The sequence below is a fragment of the Haemaphysalis longicornis genome, unplaced genomic scaffold (assembly GCF_048455015.1).
Source record: "Haemaphysalis longicornis isolate Haplotype H1 unplaced genomic scaffold, Haemaphysalis longicornis Haplotype H1 scaffold_4, whole genome shotgun sequence".
Classification (NCBI taxonomy): Eukaryota; Metazoa; Arthropoda; class Arachnida; order Ixodida; family Ixodidae; genus Haemaphysalis; species Haemaphysalis longicornis.
The window spans coordinates 20,083,579-20,108,796 of NW_027526361.1; the positions used below are offsets into that span (position 1 = coordinate 20,083,579).

Sequence of the window (25,218 nt, forward strand, 5' to 3'; positions counted from 1 at the left end):
TTTTGACACACAATCCGGCTGTTTGGCCACCATGACTCCCGTCAGATACACGCATCTTCAATCGCTTAGTTCCGGGACGTCCCGACAGCAGTGAGTCGCGTTGTATTTAGCTTGTACTAGTCACATCATAAAGACTCATTTTATGAATCGTGGCAACCGATCACCCACGACGAGCATCTTAAGAAGATCAAGTAAATATATGTTTCGCATCTTCTGAGCAACCCTGGGAGGGAGACCTCGTCATTTGTTCTACCACGTAGGGTCACAGCGACGTTTTCAGCGTTTAGGTCACGTCAAAAAAATTCTGGGACAAGAAAAAATAAAATTACAGCATTTCCTATTGAGTGCAAAGAAAACCTTTTATGCCAATAATAATGAAGATGCTTACGGCTGCTTTCTATCCTAAAATATTTCGATTGCACGCAAGAAAAGCTCCTTTTTCTAGATTCCTTGACGACTTCACACTGTTGACAGCAATTCTACGTGAGAGGTTTGGCCCCTGATGCACTGACCGGCACAAGTAAGGTCATCAATACATGATGCTGATCGAAAAACCACAGCTATTTCGCGCTTGCTAAAAGAGTCTGAGGTCTGCGATACTCTGTGTGCTTTTTGAATGACCGGGTGTATGTTTTCGTGTATGTGCGTGCCATGTGTACATTTCTTTTGTTTCACCTCCTTGTACTCATACCTCGAAGAACGCCAGACCTGCATTAAGCAGGGTTTCCTAATTTTTAGAATAAATTTCTGTTACACAGCCGGTACAAACTTTAAATATCGCTTAAGCCCAGCGAAGAAACTGAGAAAGTGTTGCCCTGTGTAGGCTAACCGTGCCGCAAGCTCATAAAACGCATTAGTACAACATGAGACTCACTAACTGCGAAAAATAAATGCGTGCCTTGTACAAACAGTATTCTAAAGCTCACATGTAGCTCACGGGCTAGCCACTGACGCGACAGCGATGCGAGATTCCCTCAGGACATATCAGCTCATACTAGCATCTTTTGCGACTTTACATACCTAATGTCAGAAAAAAAATTGTGGTTGATTCCTTGGTCAAAGGAATCAGTAAAACACGAAAGTCAAATGCCCAGCGAAATCTGCAGCTGAGCATGATTTGCGGATCGGCGGCCGTCTTCTGCTTGTGCTTGGCTAGCGACCTCCTGGTAGCGGGTCGCTTCGGTAAAGGTATACTGGCGTCATTTCCGTGACGAATATGACGTCAGTGAAATGTTGGGGTATCGCGGCATAAAACACTTTCGTGTTAAAATAAAAAAAAGCCGAAAACAAACAACACTAAGTATAAAGGTGCTCTTTAGTACTAAAGGTTGCTTCCCCGCAAGAAGGCCCTGTGTGCAAGGGTGCACCCTTTACAGGCCATTTGCTTCGTTGTACTGGCGCCACTTCCGTGACGGATATGACGTCACCGAAATCTTGGTGTATCCGGGAATAAAACATAAAAAGTGTGCCTAGTGTTTAGGTCACAACTCAGAGCCCTAACGGCAGACGCGCCTCAGTGCTCAATCAAGGCTTCCTTCCAAATTCTAAGGAATGCTAAATCTAATCGGTGTGCACGTAACAGTCCCAGCCCCTCTCCAATTTTCCATTTTCTGTCTGCCGCACAATAATTATAAGGGACTCTAATACCATGCAACAATAAAGTGCTTCAATCAGCCCCGCAGACACAATGCGCGAGATTCATGGAGCAGAAGACGAAGCGCGCCGTCTGTTCACTAGGACAACAAGGTGTACATGCAAGAAATACGAGCGGCCGCCAACCAGTAGAAGCACTCAGGTGCCGGCAGGAGTGGCGTCTTCCTCCCGCTGCAGCGCTGGTGGCGCCAGATGCGGCATTTGGCGCGGTCCAGCGAATCCACCAAAGTAAAAACAATGAATCTCTTTAGGAAAAGACAATTGCTAGGAGCAGTACGCGGATGCCATCGGCGCCATGGACAAAAGCGGAAACCCTGACGGTAAGGGGAAAGGGGGGGCTAAGGGGGAAGCGCCTGACGGAAGAGGATAACAAGAAAGAAGCGCGGGATTCGGCACGGAGTAACAGGAGAGGGAAGTAGAAAAAAAAACCTTCCAGCATCTTCCCGGCGCAGATCGAAGTTGCACGCGCGCTCCGCGCGCATGTTTCCTTCTTCGGGCTGGGCGTTGCCGTGGGATACGGTTGCCGGGCAACAACCCACATCATTACGCACGCGACTTGTCCTGGTCGACAGGATAAACGCTTGCCGGCCAATTGGTTAGAGCGACAGCACCCCCGGTTCCACACACGCACGAACACTAACGGTGGGAACCTTCCTTTCCACTGGGAGAAAGGAACGGGGAAACTGGGCACGAGGGTGGCCGGTCCGGCGCCCCGTGTACACGTGGCGGAAAGATCAGTCCGGCAGGAGCGCTCGCCGAGTAACACGCGATTTCCCCGGGGAAGACGTCGCGTGCAGGCCGGCAACAGACGCCGCCTGCTGCCCTTGCCCCGCGCCGGGAAAGGAAAATGAACGCCGCCGGCTGGAAGGCGAGTGAGCTGAAAGGAGAGCACGTGCTTCTGCAGCTGGAGAAGCTCGGGAGCCGTCACCTGCTGATCTAATTACTGGGCGTTCGGGACACGCGGCATTCTAGTTCGGCGCGTCGCAGAGGCCCAGAATTAACTGAGGCCAGTACAGGGGGCGAGGTTACGGAAAAGGAAGACCAACAACAATAAGCGAACGCGACAAATCGAGACAGAAAGCAAGAACCCGGCTAATTGGGGATTAAAGTGGCAGGGTCTGGAGTCCTGTGTCTGGAAACAAAGGAAAAGAGATAAGGGGATGAGCACCCCACAAGCGAGAACGAAGAAAACAAAAGAGGCTCAGGGTTGACCCGTAGACGGCCTCGGGCGGAAGCGACGCTTATTTACGTTACGCGTAAGAGTCCTGGCTGCCTTAGCGAAGGCGCCGGATGATCGCTATGTCCCTGACGGCGAATTTGATATGCTGTCAGCTTTTCGCAGGCTTCTTCTCTTGCCGTTGCGCGTAAGTGGCATTCGCGAAAACGACTCATATTTCCGTTGCAGAGAAAAGTGGTTGTCTGTGCGTCATGCCCTCGCCCATATCATCGTCGTCATCGGTGCTGGCATTTAAAGGGTTCTCCACAGTGGGCACACGTGTGCTGCGGTGAAGGCAGCAAAGCAGGCTTATTGGCGAGATGAACGATTTGACTAGTAACTATAATGATAATTTGCGATATTTTATGCCGGAGAAGGCACAAGCTGCAAGCCAAGCAAACTCGGTCTAATCGCATTACGCTCCCGTAATAGTGTTGTATTTTTTTCCCTGTTACATGAAACGAAGAGGCATAAATTTTAAACAATGTCGGCTCGTGTAGGCGCGACAAGCAAAGTGGACCTGACACCGCCGCAATTTCAAAATCTCTAATCCCAACTGCGATGTCAGGCTGCTCAGCCGTTAGCCACCAAGCACTTTACCGTTCTGTTAAGGTGGCATCACTTGTACTGAATGCGCAGCTAAAGCATTTCGTTCGTGCGCCCGAGATCCCCGGGAGCGCTTCCAAGCACGGTAGAGCTTTCTGTGAACGTTTGAGGACCCATCTGCCACAAACAGCCTGCCTCACACTTAAGATGCACTCGTTAGTTCATTGCATTGAAAAGAACTTTGAATTTGCAGCCGCATTTCAAGAACTCTAAACTGCCACGCCATGTTTGACGTCAATTTTCGTACCTGAGACAGCACCGAATAGCAATGGTCTTATCGGGCGATCTGCCGCCGGCCAATACCCCCCTATGCACATAATGCATACTCCTCCTATTGGTAATTTTAACACGAAAGTGTTTTATTCCCGGATACACGAAGATTTCGCTGACGTCATATCCGTCACGGAAGTGACGCCAGTACAACGAAGCAAGCGGCCTGTAAAGGGTGCAGCCCTGCACACAGGGTCTTCTTCCGGGGTGGGGAAGCAACCTTTAGAACTAAAGAGTAGGTTATACTTAAGGTTGTTCCTTTTCGGATTTTATATTTTATGCCCGGATACCCCAAGATTTCACTGACGTCATATCCGTCACGGAAATGACGCCAGTTCACCTCTGCCGAAGCGACCCGCCAGCAGGACGTCGCTCGCCCAGCACACCCAAAAGACAGGCGCCGACCCGAAAATCATGCTCAGCTGCAGATTTCGCCGCACATTTCACTTTCGTATTTTACCGATTCCTACGACAGAGCAATCAACCACAGTTTTTTTTTTATCTCGCTCAGCAAACACAACGTTAGACGTTAAGGCAGAAAAAAAATGGTTCTTCAGGAATCATAATCAAGCTTAGCCGTTCGTTAACAGCTGTCGCTGTAGGCGACATCACCTCCGGAGTAAGGAGGAAGACTAAATATTATTGTAACCAAGATTTTCACTTCATGCGGCTCGCGTCGGTAAGGGGTCTTCTCAGTCAAAAAGTCACAGGGCGGTCACCGCCAGCCGGGCCCTCTTGACGAACTGAAGCTGGTCGTGGGGATCTGGGCCGGCCAGCATTCCCTCTGGCTGCTCGGGGGTTGTGGTGGGGTAGGAGCAATCGCCCCGCCCCACCTGCCGAAATATCGCGGTCAACCTTGTCGTCATCGGTGTGAAGAAATAGCTTCGCGCTCAGCCAAATCACTGGCTCTTCAGATAAGTGTTCCGTACGAGGCCCTCAAACTTATGCAGGGAAAAGAAAAGACTCCTGAAGAAGGAGGGATGCCGACGTTTGTGGGGTATATAGATAGCCTCTATCTCCGCGGAGGCCTTAGGCGTCGCTGACTCCCGTCTCGGGGATTGCAGATACAGTTCAACAGAAGCGGCGTCGAGCGACGCTGGCGCAGTTCGGAAGGGCTGGCCCCTTCGCAGCCACGCGAAAGCGCGTTATGCAAGCTCATCCTGCGGTGGACTCGCCGCGAGCATGGGTGGTCGTCGCAGCATGCTTCTGGATAAACCTCTTTTCCTTGGCCATGGTTCGGTCGGGGGCCATCATCTACGTGGGCATTGCGCAGACGTTTATGGTGTCCCGCGAAGAAGCCTCCTGGCCTCTATGCCTCACCACTCTGTTCAACCTCGCAGCAGGTAAGCGGACAGAAAAAGAAAAACTTCCACCGCGCTTTTCTCATCCTCTTATTTTACCGTGCGCGCTTTTTAAGAAGGGGAGCTATAGAGAGAGATGGATAATAAAAAAAAAAGCCATGTTGGCGGTGGACAGTCTTTTTTTTTACTTGTATGTCTGCTGATAGATGTGAAAGTGAACCAGTTTAGAACCGTCCTTATATGGGGGAGACTGATAAGCGTCGTCGGTGAAGGTTACTTCGTTTGGTACGGAACACGCCCTTTGAGTCGTTATTTTTTAACCACATCCGCTGTATTAATGATTGCCCCATATCATACTTGTTCGCATTAAATAATCATCCCGTTGCGACCATCGTCTTTTGTCGGCGCACAAGAATGGCGAAACAGCTTAACGCAAACCATCACAAAAGTGTGGCTTCGGCCTATTGGATGTTCGGACAGTCAGTTGCAAAAGCACTCATCGTCACCGTCGTCGGCTTAGTCGTGATTGCAAGTCGACGTACTTCACCGCTGATGTCAAGAAATGTAAGCTCATACTCTTGCTAATGGTCATTGCTCAAAAAAAGCCCACTGTACCACGGCCACAATATTACCACTGACGAGAATGCACTGGTCGCATTTCGATGGGAGATTTGTGACACAGATGAGATTAAGGCGGAGGCATTAGCGCAATAACGAACGAAATGCTGGTTATGGTGCAAATGAGTATCGAGCAACGTGCGTGTATGGTAACCTTGGATGACCACATGCTCCTATAATGAAAGTTCCGGATGAAAGCATTGCAAGCGGCCGTTAATATTCCTTATGGTGAACATGTGCACGTGGTCTTGCTTCCAGCAAGGTTTCTTTGCGCACATTATGGACTTTATAACTTTGTTTAGGACTCAAGGTGACATACATAATGTTGGAAATGTGGTGAAACGGAGGCTTAAGTCGAGATTCGTCTTCCACACAACCTGGGCATAAAAATATTGCGGATGCTCGAGTCGCAATGAATGAACGCTATATCTGCAGCTTTTTATAGCTCTCGCTTTCGCTTCTCCACTTGTAGTCTCATTAGTATTTATCGGCCAAGTTTGTTGTTGATTGATTGTTGGGTTTAACGCGCCGCGCAGCGCAGGCGATGAGACGCGCCGTGGTGGAGGACTCCGGAAGAATTTTGACCATTTGGGGATCTTTCACGTGCGTCGAAACCTCGTACACACCGCCGTTTTTGCTTTTCGCCTCCCCCAAAAAAGCGGCCGCCACTGGCGGGAATCGAACCAACGTGCTCGTGCTCAGCAGCACAACACCTTAGCCACTGAGCAACTGCGGCGGGTACCGGCCAAGTGTGTTCTTTTACTGTTATTTCCGCCAAGAGGTCCGCTCATGACACGCCCATTTAAGCTCTATTTTATGCGGTTTTTCGGCAATCGTAAGCAGGCCCATTACGGCACTTTCAGTTTTACACCTACGCGTTTCGAACAAAACATCGTAAAGTACGCGTACATCAAAATCGTTATTCGGATCGTTAGAAGCTATTGATCTTAGGCAAGGCGTATAAACTGCGCTTGAAGAACACAAAAGAAAGTATCAGTCCGTACAGGAACTTTTGAGGCACGTCAACCGCATAATGTCAATAAAATCGTTATTTAGAACGCTCCTCCAAAAAGGGGTGTCACGTTAGGTCTGATATCCCCTCTATGCTGCAATACACGAGGTACAACCCGATATAAAGTAGGCCGGGGCACGCGAGCGCTTCAAAGCGCATCACCGCTTCGTCCAACGTTGCACTTCTGGTGTCGCGACATTGCAGTGCTCGCGCGGAGTACTCCTACAAACGGGTGTAAAATTGAGCGTTAAGGGGTCGCTTTCTTCGTTTTCCCCATCATGTGCATTGTTCAGACGGGCACGGCGAAGGTTAAGCGTGCGTGCCCCGATTAGAGAGATAACACAATGCCAGAAGAAGTTTCTGTTCGTTTTTCGGGCGTATGATTGCTTATCGCTGCTGGCAGGTTTATCGCCAAGTCATTACGTTATATTGTATACCCCGACGGACGCGTTGCACAGTTCATGCTGGCTGGACGCGATCAGATTGGTCTGGAGGATCCCGACATTTTCGTCGTTAAGTTCCCAAGAGAATCCTTTATTTTCCGTGGCAACAGTGCAGGGCGGGCGCCTATTTAACCGCTGAACAACAACAATAAAGAAAACGTGAGATGCACCTCGTGACGTTCTAAGTAACGAGAGAGATTTCCCCCGAACCAAGACGCTACATTAATAATCAGCTTCTCGTCAAGAAAAATACCCATTGGCAAGCATGCAAGGACATGCACGTGCACTTCGATTTCAACACCAAAGTGCAACGTAAAGCGGTAACCACAAGGAGCGACTCTTGCAAGCGACGCGACGAGCGATGCGACGGGGATCCGCAATCCCTCGTCCAAATCGCTCGCTGAGGCAGCCACATGTAGTGATCGCGCGAGCGACTTCGAAGCGCGATCCCAATATTGCCGCACAGCGCGCAATATGATTATCGAAGTACACACGGCTGCAAGGTTTTTTATGTGCGCATTTGTCACAAAAACGGGAAACAAACGTATTTCAGTACGCAGATGGTCGTACTTTTCAAGGATGCCCTGTGCCGCAGCTCGCCTCTTCTCCTGTTCTCTCCCGAAGCCGGAAGTTGCGTCCCTTACGACTTTCCTATTGGCTAGTCGCTGAGGCCACTTCCGGGAGGTGAGCAATTTTTTTTTTTTTTTTTGCGAACCAGAACCGAGCGATCCGATGAGCGATTTGGTCCTCCGCGGCGAAAAGTATTTCTTCGCTATTCGCGTCGCTCCCCAAATCGCTTGCAAAATTGCTCCATGTGGCAATCGCTTAAGACTACGCGGTGACGCCTTTTGCGACCGGTCGCAAGCACCGATTTAATAAAGCGAGATCTTTATTATTGGGACAGATGGTGGCCTGTCACAAGACGATTGCATTTCACTATAGAACGATTGGTCAACTGAAAAGATCTGATGAGATCACTGAACACACGGCGTGTGCGTGAAACCAGGCCTCCATTGTGTCCAAACGGTTACGTGAAAATCGGGAAAAAGGAACTGTTCTAGATAAGTCAATGCACGCATCGATATGGAAGACGGAGTACAATACTACGGATTTATCTCATAAACCACGTATCAGTATACATTTAGATCGTTCGTAGATGTGTTTACTTAGTGCGCGAAAAATCTTCGCATGGGATCGTTCTTCGTTTGCGATTTGGGTCTTTCAAGGTTTCACGATCGATTGGACACGCGAAAAGCGAAGGTTGGACTTACTTTTAGCTTTCGCGTTTCTCTCAACTTTGTATTTTAGGAAGGGATGGAAAAGTTTTTTGGTCTTCGGTGTGCGTTTACCGGAGTACGTAAACGATTTACCGTTAATGGTTCTTGCGGCGGTGAATGCGCGCATGCACGACGGCACCAAAGTTCTGAAAAAATCGCCGCAAGCGCCGAGAAGCTGGAGCATAACTAAACAATTATCCCTCTGCGTGCTACGGGCACGGCTCTAATTGAACGCCGGCAAAGATGTTCACTGTCCTAGAGTGAAAGCATGCGCGTGAATGTCCCTCCCTGTAGGGGGGCAGGCGGGCGTGAAGCATCTAGAGGTGGCGCCTACGTGTCATACCACTCCTGACGTTCAAAATGAATGTGCACTCTATTCAAGTACAGTGGAGCGGGCAATGGGATTGTTAACGGAGGAGCTAGATCCACACCGTCCATTACCTGACGTTACCAAGGGGCGGGGGTGAAACGATTCTTTATCCGCAAAAGGACGTCGTTCTTTTCATGATGATACCCGGCGAAGAGCTTTCATACCTATCGTAAGACGTGCCTTCTATTTCGTCGTCTTAAACGTGCTTGACAGGACCGGAAAGCTGCTTTCCCTGGTCCAGAACCTTACAGAATTGTATGTCCGCTCTTCTCCAGTCAACGTTTTTTTCTTTTTTGCTTTTTGCGGCACGCCAGCGGCAGGGAGGCACGGCGGGGCAAACGGTGACAAACGGGCAAGGCGAACGCGGGGGCGAGACATCCGACTCTATGCGTTATCGCCCGAGCCAGGTCGTACGCTTTGCCACGTGCGCAGTATGTCGAGGACCGAAGGAGAGTGCGTGTCAACTTGCTCCTTGCCGTTTAAAGGAGCCATGAAGAGAAAATGCAAGTTGGTTTTATTCGAAAGATTTCGTGTTTTATAGTGCCCCCAGCGCTTGTCCGGATACAAACGGTGCTTTATTCACTGAGAAATTAAACAATTTAGGTTAAAATTTTGATTTTCCCGCTCAATCGTGCGTTTTCGTGGTCCCAAGTGACATCACTGAAACCGACCGCTCTGCAGCCTAGAATACCTTCATTCACGCATCCGCCGTACAGTGTAGAGACACGTATACGCTGGCGCCGCCATGTTTGGTTGCTCGCTCGCCGCCGAAGCAAGTCATTGTGTCAAAACCGCGCTAAAATTATTGCCGCAACGCGGTTTACTGAAGAAGTTTAAATCATATTGTCTGTTTCGCGTTGCTAGGTCTCGTGGGAAACGAAAAGAATAACGCGCTGAGCCCATTGGCCCAATTGCGGCGGCACGGGACCGTTCGAAGGTTGTCTCCACCCTGTACAGCGGTGTTGGTTTGTTCCCGCGTTTCTTTACGTTCCGTAACCTAGATGGCGCCACCATACCGTGGCAAGCGTTTGGTTTGTTTTTGCCCGCATTTAAACCTGGCTTGTTTTTGTTCTGGGAGAAAATATTCGTTCCCTGAAACAGTGCTCACTCGACAAATGGGGTCACGTAAGACACCGTTGCTTGCGTCAATCGGCCAGTGTCGTCTGAGACAACCCCAAGCCCCGTAGTGCTGTGCAGCGAAACCAAGCATGCTGTGCGCAGTACGAACAGCAGAACGCATCAGTACTTCTATGTTTACATGTGCTTTCGTAACTTCCACTGTTTGTCCCATCATTCTTATTGCTTTGTAAAGACGTGCCCTGAATTTAAGCGCAAATCGCTCGTTCGTCTAGTTTGTAAGTTCTACCTAATTTGCGTCTGCTTCTGCCAGCCTCCGCAAATCGCAGAGCTTAGCTCATGTGACAAAATAGGTTCTGTTGCGGGAAATGAGCTGGTGGGTCGCATGACCATTCCCGTTTTTCCTAATTATGTAGCTTATTTGAGCGAAGTTTACGTTAAAAGTGGTGTCAGTATGATTCTAACGAGACAATCTTTTGAATGAACCAAACTTGTGTTTTCTCTTCATGGCTCCTTTAAGTGACCGCGCGAACAAAATAACAACTGCGCACGTGCGCGCCCGCGTCAACAAACCTATTTTCTCCTCAACTCAGTGCCGCCTTTCAAGTGCCCGCACGCAGCGATAACGCAGGCCCAGAGAGCTGTGGCGACATCGTTGGGGCGTTGTGCTGCCAACGGGCTCAGCCCGAGGCTGCGTTTCAAGTATTTGCATCGTATAGCACCCGTATGTATCATACGCCACTTCTTAGCTATGAGGAAGAACTTTTTACTGTCAGCTGCATTTTTCAATTGTGTCCCTAGTTCAAAATCGCGAGACGAACGGGGCGATAGGGGGGCGGTGGCGAGGAACAATGATTGCCCTTATGCTCCCATTTCCGGAGTTCAAGTAGGACGGTCAGTCAAAAATGTTGTATTCAGTGAGCTGTCTAGGGAGTTTAGAAACTTGAAGGGCAACAGAAACGCATGACGAATCGTCGGCGCTTTACCCTCACCAAACACAGCACTCATGTCAGGAACATACACACAGCAATATAAAGAATTGCGTAATGTCGAACACAAACTTAACGAAGAGAAAGAGCGAGAGAGAGAGCGAGAGAGAGAGGGGTGGGGGAGAGATATATATAACTATTGGGGGAAGGTGGAGATTCTAGGCGCCGACAAAGAGCCCTTGGGCTCCAGCCGCAATGTCCTCGGCCAGCTGGACGGCCCAAGCTTGATCCGCTCGGTCGGAGCTGAGAAACACGGCCGCCCATTTCTCCACCTAAGTGTGAGCTGCTGTAGCCGCCTGCGAGCAAGTCCAAAGCTTACGTGCTAGGCATGCAATGTCCTTACATTATGACATTTGTCAGAATATTATCCTACATATATACAGTAGCTGTACGCAACCGGGTTCGGACCCGAATTATTCTGAAGAAGTCGCCATACGACGGATTGCCTCGTATTGAGTGACGGGTGAGCGGTGGGGATTTGTAATGTCCCTGTAGGACACAATCTGATCCTTGCCCGACCATCGAATGAGCGAATGCGGTGTTAGTGTCGATGTCTGCTCGGTCAGTGAATCCTTGAGAAGCATCTGCGCGCTCTCGTTCCCAGCCAGGCCTGAGTGGGCAGTTGCCCGTTTCAGTATTGCAGAGAGTTTTGATGAGATTCGCACTCTCGAAAAATTTATAACTGCAGATTTCGAATCGCGGACTACGTTTTTGATTTTGAACAAAGAAAAAAAATGTTTTAACAGGAGGTGGCCTGTTTATATATTTTTGCACGTGTTGTTGCGACTGTGGTGACCAGAAGGAAGGTCCTGTGCTCAAGATGGGATAATGGGGCTGTATAAAGGAAGGTTAGCAGTCGTTACACCGGCAGAGGCGCACACCACACGCTCCCCACTCCGCACGCCGACCCCGTTCACCTCAATTTCCTCAATTCCGAAGCTTGAGCGATCGCCTAAAGAGACATCACAGCAGAACGAATGTTTCTTGCCAGTTGGGTTTATTGTTGCTCGGAAGCGATCGTGGGGGTTGAAGTAAGTCCTACCTTGTCACAGTGCAGAGCCCTCTCAGGTGAGAGGCTCAATGCTGAGTCGGATGGCGTGGCACAGAAAGCAGAAAAATGGTGGGAGGCTGAGACTTGCGGCGAAAAACGCGTGAAACGTACAGCCAAGCAGGATACATCTGCTCCCGCTTGGCTACGCGTTTCGCTCCTAAGGCCCAACGAAGCTTAAACGTCCTCCAATTTCTTTTCTCATATACCAGTATCGGAAGGTACAGGTGCCGTCATAGGTAATTGGAACAATAATTTTTGAATAACGCAAAATATTTGCCTTACTGGCATTATGGCAGCCATTACCGGTTTACAGGAAGCTTTTTTCCATTAAGGAAGACTCCTCTAAACGCACACAAATGCAGCCACGCAGTTTCCGGATGAAGAAATTTCTGTAAATATATGAGAACGTGTTCCAATTACTTTTGACGCCACCTGTACGTGAAAAAGCCTCCTGTATATTTCTTTTCTGACCGACTCAGTATGTTCTCACACGCCCCCTTTTTTTTTCGACCTGCTCATAAATCCATCGGTGCCCCTCCCACTGCCCCCTACCATGATTCAGAGTTGCGGGCGCGTGCAAACAAGCAAATAAACCTTCGCTTGCCGCACAGGTCCGGTCTCGGGAGTCTTAGCTCAGTACTTCGAAATATCGAGCCTGCTGACGGCGGGATGCCTGCTGATGTCCCTATCGGTGTCGGCCTGCTACTTCGCCAGCGACATCTCATTCCTCATCATTTGCCTGGGGGTCTTGCACGGTAAGTGGTCACCGGTTTCCTAAAAGATCCGACAAAAACGGGCTATCGCGGCGGTACGACCCTTCATTTGATTCATTTTATACCCGTAGTCTGTCATCGAGGAAGCCTTGGAAACAGACGTCGGCATTGCTCAATCATTACTTGGCTCAGCTGGCGAAAACGCGTTGTCCCAGATCCGCGTCGGCACAAATTTGGCATGACATTCCCATTGGCTGCGACACGTCACGTGGCTGGGAACAGGGATATGCGCCCGCCTCAGGGAGAGGGGGAGAGGGGGTGTGCGCCGGACCGCAGTTAGGCCTAGCGTTACACTTTGACGCCTGAAATCGTCAACCGATGCCCGCAGAACGACGTAGAATAACTTCAACGTTGCTCGGCCTTTCTCTAGACTGTATACATTAAGCTTACCTAACGTTAATGCTGAATACAGGCACAAGGGCAACAGCTCAAGGCTCCTAATCACAGTTGTCGGCGCCAGAAAAGCCCCTGGAGTGCGCCAAGATATGCTTTGCATACAAAACACCAACGATTGTGGATTACCGCCATCTGAACAGAGTTAAGGGGCGCAGATATTTCGTGGTGATGTCCCTACGTGTATGCAGTTTCCCTCACCGCGCGCCATTTGTCGTATGTAGGCTCCGTAGACCACTCTCTCACTACAGGCTCTCGGCACATAGCAAAGCGAAGTCAGCATGTGTTTTATTTATGGCATTTTCACTACTTCAATTTGTGTGTCTTCTCGCTTGTTTGTTTCTTGCAATATGTTTCTTGTATTTGGTTTTTATGTAACTATCCGTGCGCCAGCACTCAGGCCTTTCTTTGGCTGTTCCTGCGCACATAAATAAACACGATTGATTGATTGATTGATTGATTGATTGATTGATTGATTGATTGATTGATTGATTGATTGATTGATTGATTGATTGATTGATTGATTGATTGATTGATTGATTGATTGATTGATTGATTGTAGAACATGGTACCTTTTACAATCCCAAATGTCTGCGTGACTTGTGCCCAATGTTCCGATTGCAATGCACGTACAAGATCGGTACTCTGATTGCATGAATGTATCTAATGATTGCCCTACTGTGTTTCGCAAACATGTCTGTGAGTTTGTGATGGCCTAACTGTCCACTTTACTCGTTCTTTACTTGTTTTCACCCCTGTCTTCATTATCTTGATTGACTTCCATTCTGTGGCTTCAGCATGAAACACGGCCAAAACCATCCTTTCGATTTTTTGTTCTTTGTTTGCTTTTTTAAATTTTCTCGTCTCACTTGAGTCAGATATGCCTCACTGCAATCCCTTCCTTCGGCGTGTATGAGCGGGTGCTTGTAAGTGTGTGTTGTTTGTTTATGCCAAAATGTGTAGTTTTCTCCGTGTGTAACCACTACTATTCCTTTTTTTCTTCGTGAGATATGCACATCACGTCTCGTGTCTATTTGTTTTCGTTTCCGTGCGCGAGCCCGACTTCCCCCCGGCTGTTCCTGGGCACGCAAATGATTGATTGATTGATTGATTGATTGATTGATTGATTGATTGATTGATTGATTGATTGATTGATTGATTGATTGATTGATTGATTGATTGATTGATTGATTGATTGATTGTAGAACATGGTACCTTTTACAATCCCAAATGTCTGCGTGACTTGTGCCCAATGTTCCGATTGCAATGCACGTACAAGATCGGTACTCTGATTGCATGAATGTATCTAATGATTGCCCTACTGTGTTTCGCAAACATGTCTGTGAGTTTGTGATGGCCTAACTGTCCACTTTACTCGTTCTTTACTTGTTTTCACCCCTGTCTTCATTATCTTGATTGACTTCCATTCTGTGGCTTCAGCATGAAACACGGCCAAAACCATCCTTTCGATTTTTTGTTCTTTGTTTGCTTTTTTAAATTTTCTCGTCTCACTTGAGTCAGATATGCCTCACTGCAATCCCTTCCTTCGGCGTGTATGAGCGGGTGCTTGTAAGTGTGTGTTGTTTGTTTATGCCAAAATGTGTAGTTTTCTCCGTGTGTAACCACTACTATTCCTTTTTTTCTTCGTGAGATATGCACATCACGTCTCGTGTCTATTTGTTTTCGTTTCCGTGCGCGAGCCCGACTTCCCCCCGGCTGTTCCTGGGCACGCAAATGATTGATTGATTGATTGATTGATTGATTGATTGATTGATTGATTGATTGATTGATTGATTGATTGATTGATTGATTGATTGATTGATTGATTGTAGAACATGGTACCTTTTACAATCCCAAATGTCTGCGTGACTTGTGCCCAATGTTCCGATTGCAATGCACGTACAAGATCGGTACTCTGATTGCATGAATGTATCTAATGATTGCCCTACTGTGTTTCGCAAACATGTCTGTGAGTTTGTGATGGCCTAACTGTCCACTTTACTCGTTCTTTACTTGTTTTCACCCCTGTCTTCATTATCTTGATTGACTTCCATTCTGTGGCTTCAGCATGAAACACGGCCAAAACCATCCTTTCGATTTTTTGTTCTTTGTTTGCTTTTTTAAATTTTCTCGTCTCACTTGAGTCAGATATGCCTCACTGCAATCCCTTCCTTCGGCGTGTATGAGCGGGTGCTTGTAAGTGTGTGTTGTTTGTTTATGCCAAAATGTGTAGTTTTCTCCGTGTGTAACCACTACTATTCCTTTTTTTCTTCGTGAGATATGCACATCACGTCTCGTGTCTATTTGTTTTCGTTTCCGTGCGCGAGCCCGACTTCCCCCCGGCTGTTCCTGGGCACGCAATTGATTGATTGATTGATTGATTGATTGATTGATTGATTGATTGATTGATTGATTGATTGATTGATTGATTGATTGATTGATTGATTGATTGATTGATTGATTGATTGATTGATTGATTGATACGGCGGGGGCGAGACGATGATTCCGAGGCAGGTACAGGTAGTCTCACGTAACGCGACTGCTGTCACATTTTGCTCACCCAGGATGCGGGTTGTCCATCCTGACCCTGGGCTACACGGCTGTCAACCGGTGCATGTCCCGCTACAAAGCCCGGGCCCTGGGCATCGTCAACATGGGCTTCGTCCTGGGCGGCCTCATCTTCCCGCCCCTCGTGCAGTGGCTTCTCGACGAGTACGGCATACGAGGAAGTCTGCTGCTGGGCGGCGCACTGATGCTCAACTCGACGGCCGCCTCATTCCTCACCAAAACGCCGCGGCCTACAGCGGTGCGCCGCGGTTCGGGCTGTAGCGCGGAAACGTCACCAGTGTTCTTCGAAGATCCCACGGAGAGTCGCCGACCTGACACCTCAAGTGAGCTAAATGAAAGGCGCAAGAGCTTCAGCGAACCTTTAGAAAGTGCCTGTTTGTGCCTACAAGGAAGCGCGCCAGAAGGTGCAACGTCGTTAGAAAAAAACGAACACAAGGCGATCTCCACGTGGAAAAAGTTATCCCGGCTGTGTGACGTGTCCGCCAGCCACAGCGGAAAGCGAGGCACCTGGGCCCTGTGCCTCTCTTTCCTGAAGCTCCCGATGTTCTACATGCTGGCCTACACCATCGGGCAGCTGTGGTTCTTGGCCACGACGCTGCTGACCGTGGTGGTCGATTTTGCAATGGAACGCGGCCTGCCCAAGTGGTACGCCGTGTCGCTGGTCACAGTCATGACGGCAGCCGACCTGGTGTCCAGGCCAATGTCCGGACTGGTGATGGACAACAATCTCGTGAGGAAGCGCACGCTGGTTTCGCTGCACCTCTTTGCGTACGCTGCCGCGTACGCGTGCATGGTTCACTTTCAGTCGTACGCCGCCTTGGCCACGTCGGTGTCGGTGGCCGGCTGGTGCAGCGGGGCGCTGGTGACCTTCACCTGCGTGCTTTTGGCGGAGCTCGTCGACCCAGAGGCATTCGGTCTGTGCATGGGCGTGTCCAACTTCATCGCCGCCTTCGCCATGCTCGAGAGGCCACTAGTGATCGGTTAGTTGGCATTCCTTCTCAGCGTGATATATACGTAGTCCTTCTGACCTACGCAAAACGGCACATTAGTATTTCACCGGTTCGATTTTTGTATATATTTTGGAGACTTGTTTGTTTGTTTGTTTGTTTGTTTGTTTGTTTGTTTGTTTTGATATCAATGTCTGTTTGGCGTGCGTAATTCCTTTCTTGGGTCCACGCGACTATCTTAGGCCTTTGAGTGCTAGCGGGCACATAATCAAATCACCTAATAAATGAGCAAGTAGCATTTATGCATCCCCTGCCCCAGCCCACGTTGCACTACCGATTGGTGCCGTTCCGAGCCCCCATAGGGAAATTCCTCAGAAATAATGTAAGCGCTGTTCAAAGAGAAACAAACGCCTTGCGGTTGTCATTTAGTCCCGGCGCTGCAATGGCGATTCGCCTGGCATCGTGTGTGCGATACTCTGAGGCTGGAAAAATTCAGAACGTACTAAAATGTGCCTATTAGTGAACATCTGACACGGCTTTCTAAATTCAATACCTTAGGCTACGTGGTCAATAAGCAAACTATTTCATCTTAAGCTGCCAGTTCGTAAAACTTCTAACTACACCATTTTGAGAACTTACTTCATTAAAACAGCCGAAGTTCAGCTCATCTCAGCCAAACATTTTGCATATGCCTAGCTACGTACCGGCCGCCCCACATAGGTGTGTACGCTGCAAAATCTAGCGATTAAAGATGTCCTGCCCTCCATTACAGCGGGCTGCTGTCAACCTGACATCCGCAGGCACTAATGTGCTTTTAATCGGCTCGCGCAAAGCACGTTCGCTGGCTTCTGCGGCAGCCCGCTAAACTTTCTTTAAATAGATGCAAAACATCTGCGTTCATAAGATGACACAAAGATAACGCTATCTTTTTGGACACTGAGTAACTTTGTAGCTTCTGTACTTGATGCCTGTTTAGCACCTAAAAAGGTTGTTGTAGGTCACAAAATTAAGCATCCACTCCATCGGAACACTTTACGTGATGGATGAAAGAAAACTGACCCCAATCCGCGCTATGTACGGGACTGGACGGAGAAGCCGAACGCGTGCAGGAGACGAACAAAACAGCATTGATCGCGGCACAGTCTCAACGAGTACAACAACGACAACAACAACAACAAAAAACACAATCGTTTGTCGTGTGCTATTAAATCTTCTTCTGAATTAACTGTTTAATGGAACTTGGAGGGACTACCGTTTTATCCCCACAGGCAAAGATGGAACGGAGCTCCGCCGAACGGACATCGCCATGTCAATCCCCCAGCGGCTTTGTGAGGCGGTTAAAAAGGCCAGGGTGAGACAGCTGAAATAGATTTTAACGCAGTTTCTGGAGCAGCAAAATGTATATTTTGGAGCAGAAGAACGTCAATTCGGAGCAGTTAACAACATTTTATACGTAATCTTAGGAGCCTACAAAATCAAATATGTAGCCACGTACACTTTTTAATCATTTTTGAATGCACACCACAGTGAAACAGCCTTTGAAATAAAGGTTTTTTTTTTTAATGAATTATCGCGACGTGCGAACTGCACTACGATCTTACAAACTTTTTAAAGAGGCTGTATGCATAGACAACGCAGAGAGCCGTTAAAAATGTCAAAATAAAAAAGCTGCAATCCTCAGGTGTTTTATTATCATTTGAACGCTGAAACTAAATTTTTGTGATTCCAGACTGCAGTGTATACGAACGAGTGTAGAGCCACGCAGAAGTTGCGCAAAGCCAGTTGACGGTCGTTGCACCCTACCAGCCCACCCTTTACAATCCCTGATGTACACATTCACCACGATCGTACTTTTAGTAATGTTTCTATGTTTAGCCACCTCATCTTCAGATACGTTAATAATTACTACCGGAGTTTAACCGTAACCAGTCCCGCTATCGGGCGAGAATGCATACTGCGCCGCAACTTTTGGCGTGCCGATCGTGACGTTCTTGCGGCTCGCAAGCTCGCTGCCAAAAATGACGCGGGGTTCCGTAAAATCGTGACGCGGGTTCGATTCCCGGGCGCGGCGGTCGCTTCTTTGATACCAGGATGGCGAGGTCCAGTAGAGTCTTTCCGGATACAGCGCACCCAAAATTGCCGTCTTTTTCATCAACTCACCCGAATAGTTTGTCACCTCAGCTGACACAAGTATTTTTCAATGGCACTTTGAAATCGTTTTCGGCGGGGAAACTTTCAGAATACAAAACGTGCAATCCGATTTCACATCCTGGCCTTTGAGGCATTTTTCGCTATCTGGTGCTATCCCCACGTTTTACCAGCGGAGCTGTTTAAGTTTCAGCTCTGACCGTGCCGGACGTTAACAGGAAACTCCGCTCCGCGAAGACGAGAGGGGAAAAATTACACGCCAAGTGCGAGGAAAAGTGGCGAGGAGGCAAGGAGACCAGGTGTCGGAATTGCGGCCGCAAGAAAAAAGCGCTCCCCGTGGTCGGAATCGAACCTGGATCACTCGCGGTATGAAACCGGCGTGTATACCCGATCGCGCTATTCTCGCATTCGGGGCGCGTAGCATTTCCTTTGGGTTCGTAGCGCGGATGTTGGCTTCGGACTTTCGCTGAGTTGAAGTGGACGTTGGCTTCGGAGTTTGGCAGTTTGGATTTCGGACTTTAGGAGGGTGGGTTGAGGACTGTTATTTAACTCAGTTCGCATGGGGATTGCTTCGCTTGTTAACCCTCTTTATCTTGAAAACGGGCAGACCTAAGAAAATTTAAAGGAGCCATGAAGACAAAGCACAAGTTGGGTTCATTAGAAAAACTGCTTAGTCCCGATAACAATGATACCAATATCATCGCAATCTTCGAACAAATAACGGAGATATTAAAGAAAACGTGTGAAGCAGTCGTGGCCCCCTAGCCGATTTCCTGCAACTTTTCTATGACGTCACGGAACCTTGTTTGTGCGACTGGCGGCCGCCTAACTGACCTGTCGAGACGACACATGACTAGACGTCTGTAATGGGGCCTCTAGTTCCATTTGACCGCATCACTTGAATGCTGACGTGCAGTTAACGCACTGAAAATTATGTTTTATTGTTGGCCCGTATGACGTCATTCTGGCTCATAACACGTCACTGTGGCGCAAAATTTGAAAGTTTTTAAATACTTCTTGCTTTTTTTTTTCGTTAAAAAACATCTTTTGGGGCTGTAATGGAGCTTAGTGAGATACTGAATCCTAGTTCTTTCAAATTACATGAAGTTGTATTTTCTCTTCTTGGCTCCTTTAAGTTAAAGCCAGCGAAGACCGCCAGCTCCGCGGTTTCCTCAGTCTTCGCATCTCAATTGCGTAGGTTACCCATTTTTTTTTTTTTTTTTTTTGATAGAGCGATCGATCAAGCCGATAAAAATATCCCAACCTCGAGGCTGCTTAGAAACTCATGGGCCCTATTCTCGACGAACTAAATTCACCGTGAACTGTGAATTCACCGGAAGTCTCTTCTGATTGGCTTTCAATTTTGGCCACATGCTTCCGGTTGACAAACCTGGTTGTGTACGTTAATGTCATTTTGACGTTTTGTGACGTTTACTTGCACCAGTTCTAAAGTTTGCCTTATTGCTCTCGACTGAAAGCGAATAATTCTTGGTCTATAATAAAAATCCAGACGAAAAGCAGCGAGCAGGACAACGTAGGCCTGTCTTTGTTATTCAACAACAATACGGCTTGTATGTCACGCCCTCCGTGTGATTGGCCAAGAAGACGTGACGTAATTTACACAGTTGGCGGGACCGCCTACGTCACATATTGGCAACTTCAGCCTGCGTAAAAGTGACGTGATGGTACGCAACAGCTTGTAAATGGCGGCCGCTGTCGCCACGGAATAGGGCAAAAAGTTTCACAGACTTCCGGCGCCGTGAAATCTTCGTGATTTCGTAACAGGAGCAGTTTCGCACGACGTGTGGAAACAAATAATATTTCTGACTGTTTGCAAGTCAGCGACAACGGTGCATAAAAATAACATCTCGTATCTTGTTTTCATGATTGGCAATAATACAGCAATTATTTGTTTGGCGCAACGGTACCATAAGAGAACACTGCAAGCCTCACCATTAGAAAGAACACAACGCATGGAATTTGTCCACCCTTCTCCTATAGAAAGCTGGTGGTTCACATAGTCGAATTCAAGAGAAAAATAACAAAGAAAGCTGACTGGTTTATTCATTACAGCGCTAATTGAGTTCTAACTTGACGAATGCGTGAATCTACGGCATCGGCACGCTTAGTGTCACTAGATAAGGTGTAAGAGTACCGCCACTGGGGCATGCAAGTCAGCAGTGGCGGCCATTTTGGTGTTTATCTGTGTTGCGAGATGGCCGCTTCTACGGCCTGGCCGCTAACTTCTACCGGGTCGTTTGTTAACAACACTGCCGAAGATGCAACAAAAGGGCATCTTCGGGCACACTTCTGCCGCTGAAATGCTGCTACACGCGTTATCTTTGATGCGCGTTCAAAACGACGTCAGTCGCGCGCAGCCGCAGAGGAGGGAGGACAAGCTAAGTCTGCCTCAGTTTACCCACTGAAAATGCACAAGCAACAAAATGGCGTCGCCCATGAACCGTCGCAGTATAACCAAATGTCACGTGGTCCGAACTGGCCAATGATCATGGCGGCGGCTTGGAACAATAGGAGAAAAGAGTGCCGATATTATGTAACCTTACCTAGGGACACAAGGCACGCTTCGTCGTTATCAGGCGTAGCGTTTCGCTGTCCCTACCGCGTTATACAACCGATGGTCACGGCCGTAATTTTCTGTGCTCACGCAATAAACTTGCAAGATAGCAGCTGACGATAGCGTGTTGGCGGTGACGGCCGGGTAGGTGATAACGCAACAAGGAAGGATGGAAGGATGTAGAAGGAAGACAGGAAACTTAACCTGGCTAGAGCCTAGTTTGCTATCCTGCTCGTGGGAAAGGGAAAATAGGCCAAAAAGAGAAGGGAAAGAATGAATAAATGTTGGAGCAGCGCTGAAACACTAAACGTTAAAGTTCAGTGATTGACACTGGAGGCTTTCAGCCTTATAGTCTGATGTTTAGATGTTTAAGTTCGTCGCCCGTAGAAATCGTAAGAGTTCCTTAATCGACTTCTGAGTGGATGACAGAGAAGGCCAGTGACAGAATTTTCTCCTCCGAAAATGGCCGCCGAGAGTCCAGGTTCCTCGATGCTGACGACAGCTTCTTTCTTTCAGCCGAGAAGCGTGGGCACTCGCATGACACGTGGCGTATCGTCCCCAGCGTGCCGCACGTTTCGCACTCCTCACTTGCTGCCATTCCTATTAAGTATGAGTAAGCATTTGTGAATGCCCCCCCCCCCCCACCCCCGTTTCCCAAGCCAGAGACGGCAAAGAAGAGTTAGCTTGCATAGAAGGAGAGAGCTCAACTATGTTACTAGCAGCGAGTGAAAGAAATAAATAGATCTATACTGTAAAAAAGATTGTGAGATGTTCTTTAGCGCAACACCCGCCTTTCGCTGGCTTTTGATCAACTTTACTTGATCGCCTTAGGGTGATGACGCAAATTTTAAACCAATACATGCCAAGTGTTGTGATATCTCGCATGCCCGATATTTGGTAGCTGGGTTGTTGTCTTTAGGAGTTAAGCGTCAAATTACACTGCATGTCCTCATACCTATACGTGCACAACGTCACTGATTGCTTACGTTTTGCTTACGCTAAAAACATGCCGAATTGACTGTGAATTTGTGCAGTCGAGAATAGGGCCCCATGTTGTGAAGTCGGCATTTTCCCTCCACTAAAACTGACGCGAGCGTTAAAATCTTCGCTTATCAGGCTGTTTGGAGCAGTTTGGCGCAAAAAATAGGATTCGCCTCCAAACTGCTCACTATGCGCAGCGGTCGCATCCCTGAAATGCCTTAGGCGCGGCTGCTGCATAATATTTGTAATAAAAGTGCCACTGATAGTTATCCACGATGCCTGATAAGACAATAGTTACCATTGTTATGTGTTTGTTTTGAAGAGTCTACCATCGCATACCCTTTTTCGAGGCAGCTAAGAAAACACACACGAGTCAAAGGCAATTTCGGTAACCGCACTCATCCCGTATAGAAGCCCAACAGCAGACCGTAATTCTACAACTTTACCTGTGAAATAGTTATGGGCCACGCGAGCGCACCCTAGGCACGTTGCGCTTATGTTTGCCTCGCAAGCAGCAGCGCCGTTTTCTATACACTGGTGGTTCGAGGGGTCATTTCTTGTAGGAAAGATTCAACGCATATCACGGGATCGGTTCGTAGAATTCACATTATATAAGCGTCAGCGCCCTGTCCTAGACAGCAGCAGCCGGGATTATCACGACTCACGCACGGGCACCCACACAAAGAGGGCATCTAAGGTAACGTCATAATAATAAGGCCGAGGAGAACAAACAGTTTAAGTGCCGCAGACTAAAATACGTTAGCTGTTGATATTGTAGCCCAGCAGTCAGATTGCAGATAATAAAAATGGCAGAGAGGAACCCATGCATTCATCACGGCCGTCTTTCATTACACCGTGTCTCAGTGTCAGCCCCATATAGACGGTTGGCACGGCATGCTGCAGGCAGTGGGTGATAACGGGTCGAAGAATCGCCCCTCCTTTACCGATTCCCTAGCGTGCGCTACAGACAACTTCAGTAGGAAACGCGCTGCGCTCACAGCGGCCTGTGTCCGGTGCAACGTGCCTATAGGACCGGCTCGCCTCCGGCAGCGTGAAATCAACCGCGAACTGGGCCTAGTGTAGTGAGCACACGCTAGTCTTCGCTCCCAACTCGAGGTGCGAGCGCTCGCCGAGGCGCGTAGAGTTGTCGATTTCTGCCGACTGTATAGGAACACCAACGTCACAAGAAAATACCTGTCCCCCTGAGATACACGGCTACGCTGTAAATTAGCTAGGGCTATCATTTGAGATAAACTAATAGTTTCTATATCAGCAGCCAGAGTTATTTTAGGAGCAGAGCTGTTTAAGCTTCTAGTTACTCCGTCGATCATTACAAGGAAAAAAATAGGAAGAAAAAATACCAAGCACACACGCGAATGCGCGCCTCGTGAAGAGTGCCCGGCGTCGGCCAGCTCGACCTTCGAGAACAGTCCTTCCAGTGTTCGTGGCATGATCTCTCGCATGCTGTTCTCCTCGCCAGTTCACGTGCGTTCGCGCCTGAAGTGGGGAGCACAGACACCGAGTTCGCGCTACAGACGCCGAGTTCGCGAAGCCGGTTGTCGCTGGATCTAGCGCGCGCGAACGCGGTTCACTTCGGGAGAGATCTGAAAGCCTGCGAACAAAACGATCCGGGCCTGCCAGTCATCGAGAACTTTCAGCGGCAAATTCGGAAATACATGTGAGGTGCAGCAGTCGGGCGCCCGGCGAAGGGAGAGGGGCCGCCAGCCCTGCTGTTTCTCCAGCCTCGCACCTCTAGGGCAACCTGCACCAATTTTTTACCTGAACTATATTTCCGTTGCGTCAAAAGGCCCCCGATTAAACAGCAATCCATTCGGAGCACAACCATGAACTTTTTCAGCACACATACAAGTGCTAACCTAGTTTATGAAGTACAGCGCTTCATGTGCAAACTTGCGAAACCGCAACTTGCAAAACAGAAGTACAAAGGTGTGCAAGTAGTGACCCAGTTCGTGAAGCCCATCGCTAACCATCGCTTTAACCACCCGGCAGCGACAGGCACCGCTGTTTTTGGCGGAGAAACGTCGTGGCCTCCACACGGGTCGATGGCGTGGCGCTGCTGATGTCGGTTCCAGCGCGCTATATCTGCTGCCTTCACGCCCGCCAGAACATCAGTGAGCTGGGCAGATCGCGGGTGTTTTAATAGTGGGTGTCTACTGCAGCCGCAAAGTTTAAAGCACTCTTCATCTTTCCCTCTCCTTTTCTAGGTTACTTTAGGGACAACCTCGGAAGCTACGACGGGCTGATGTACGCCATGGCAGCCGTCTCCACCAGCTGCGCGCTTCTGTGGCTAATGGTACGCCTCAAAGAGAAATGCATCGACGAGCGAAGAGTGAACAAAGACGAACTCTCCGCGATGAAGCGACCTCAGAACGCGGGTCGACGGACGAACTTAAAAGCCACTTCGTGCCCAGCTGAAACTGACGTTGATACGACACCCTCGCGGGGCTGCCAAAACACCGATCTGATGGTCAAGAGGGAAGAGTTCCAGACTGGCATTTAATAATCAGCACTGCAACTGGAGGCGCTTTGGACACTGATTGATGGTGCGCAAGAGTAAATTATGGCAGAAATCGGCATGAAACAAAATGAGGTAAACTGTGATATGAGTAAGCGAGAGTCATACTGGCAATAAAAAAACCTAAGTCTGCTCCCGTGCTTTGAAGGTGAAGGAGGAGGAGGAATAAATGTTTATTTCACGAGCGCTGGTGCTGCCGTTAGGGCACCCGCACGGTGGGGCGCGTCCCTAGTCCGGGATGCCCTGGCCTTGGCTGGCAGTCCAGGCCCTCTTCACCAGCATGCGCTGGGTCCCAGGGTCCGGTCTTTTCAGACAGGCCACCCACTGCTCGTAAGGGTTCGGGCGTAGGCCTGGGGTTTGTCCGCACTCCCATACTTGGTGGTATAGGGTGCCGGGCAAGGGACAGAAATTACA

General features: G+C 48.7%; 2 protein-coding genes across 7 annotated transcripts in view; one reads left to right on the plus strand and one right to left on the minus strand.

Moving 5' to 3' along the window:
* The window catches only part of Dgk (diacyl glycerol kinase 1), a 603,682-nt gene that overhangs the window by 370,624 nt on the left and 207,840 nt on the right, over nt 1–25,218 (minus strand). The gene's annotated exons all lie outside the window — the stretch shown is intronic.
* LOC144178339 (monocarboxylate transporter 12-like) lies at nt 4,761–24,936 on the plus strand. Its single transcript, XM_077706105.1, has 4 exons — nt 4,761–5,088; nt 12,495–12,638; nt 15,614–16,597; nt 24,494–24,936. The coding sequence occupies exons 1-4, from the start codon at nt 4,893–4,895 to the stop codon at nt 24,787–24,789; spliced, it is 1,620 nt and encodes a 539-aa protein (XP_077562231.1). The 5' UTR covers nt 4,761–4,892; the 3' UTR covers nt 24,790–24,936.

Bases quoted from the DNA above. Each gene is read 5' to 3' on its own strand.
- LOC144178339 (XM_077706105.1), top strand. From the start codon at position 4,893: ATGCAAGCTCATCCTGCGGTGGACTCGCCGCGAGCATGGGTGGTCGTC. The intron at 5,089-12,494 runs GTAAGCGGACAG...CTTGCCGCACAG, and splicing joins TCTGTTCAACCTCGCAGCAG to GTCCGGTCTCGGGAGTCTTA. The intron at 12,639-15,613 runs GTAAGTGGTCAC...TTGCTCACCCAG, and splicing joins TTGCCTGGGGGTCTTGCACG to GATGCGGGTTGTCCATCCTG.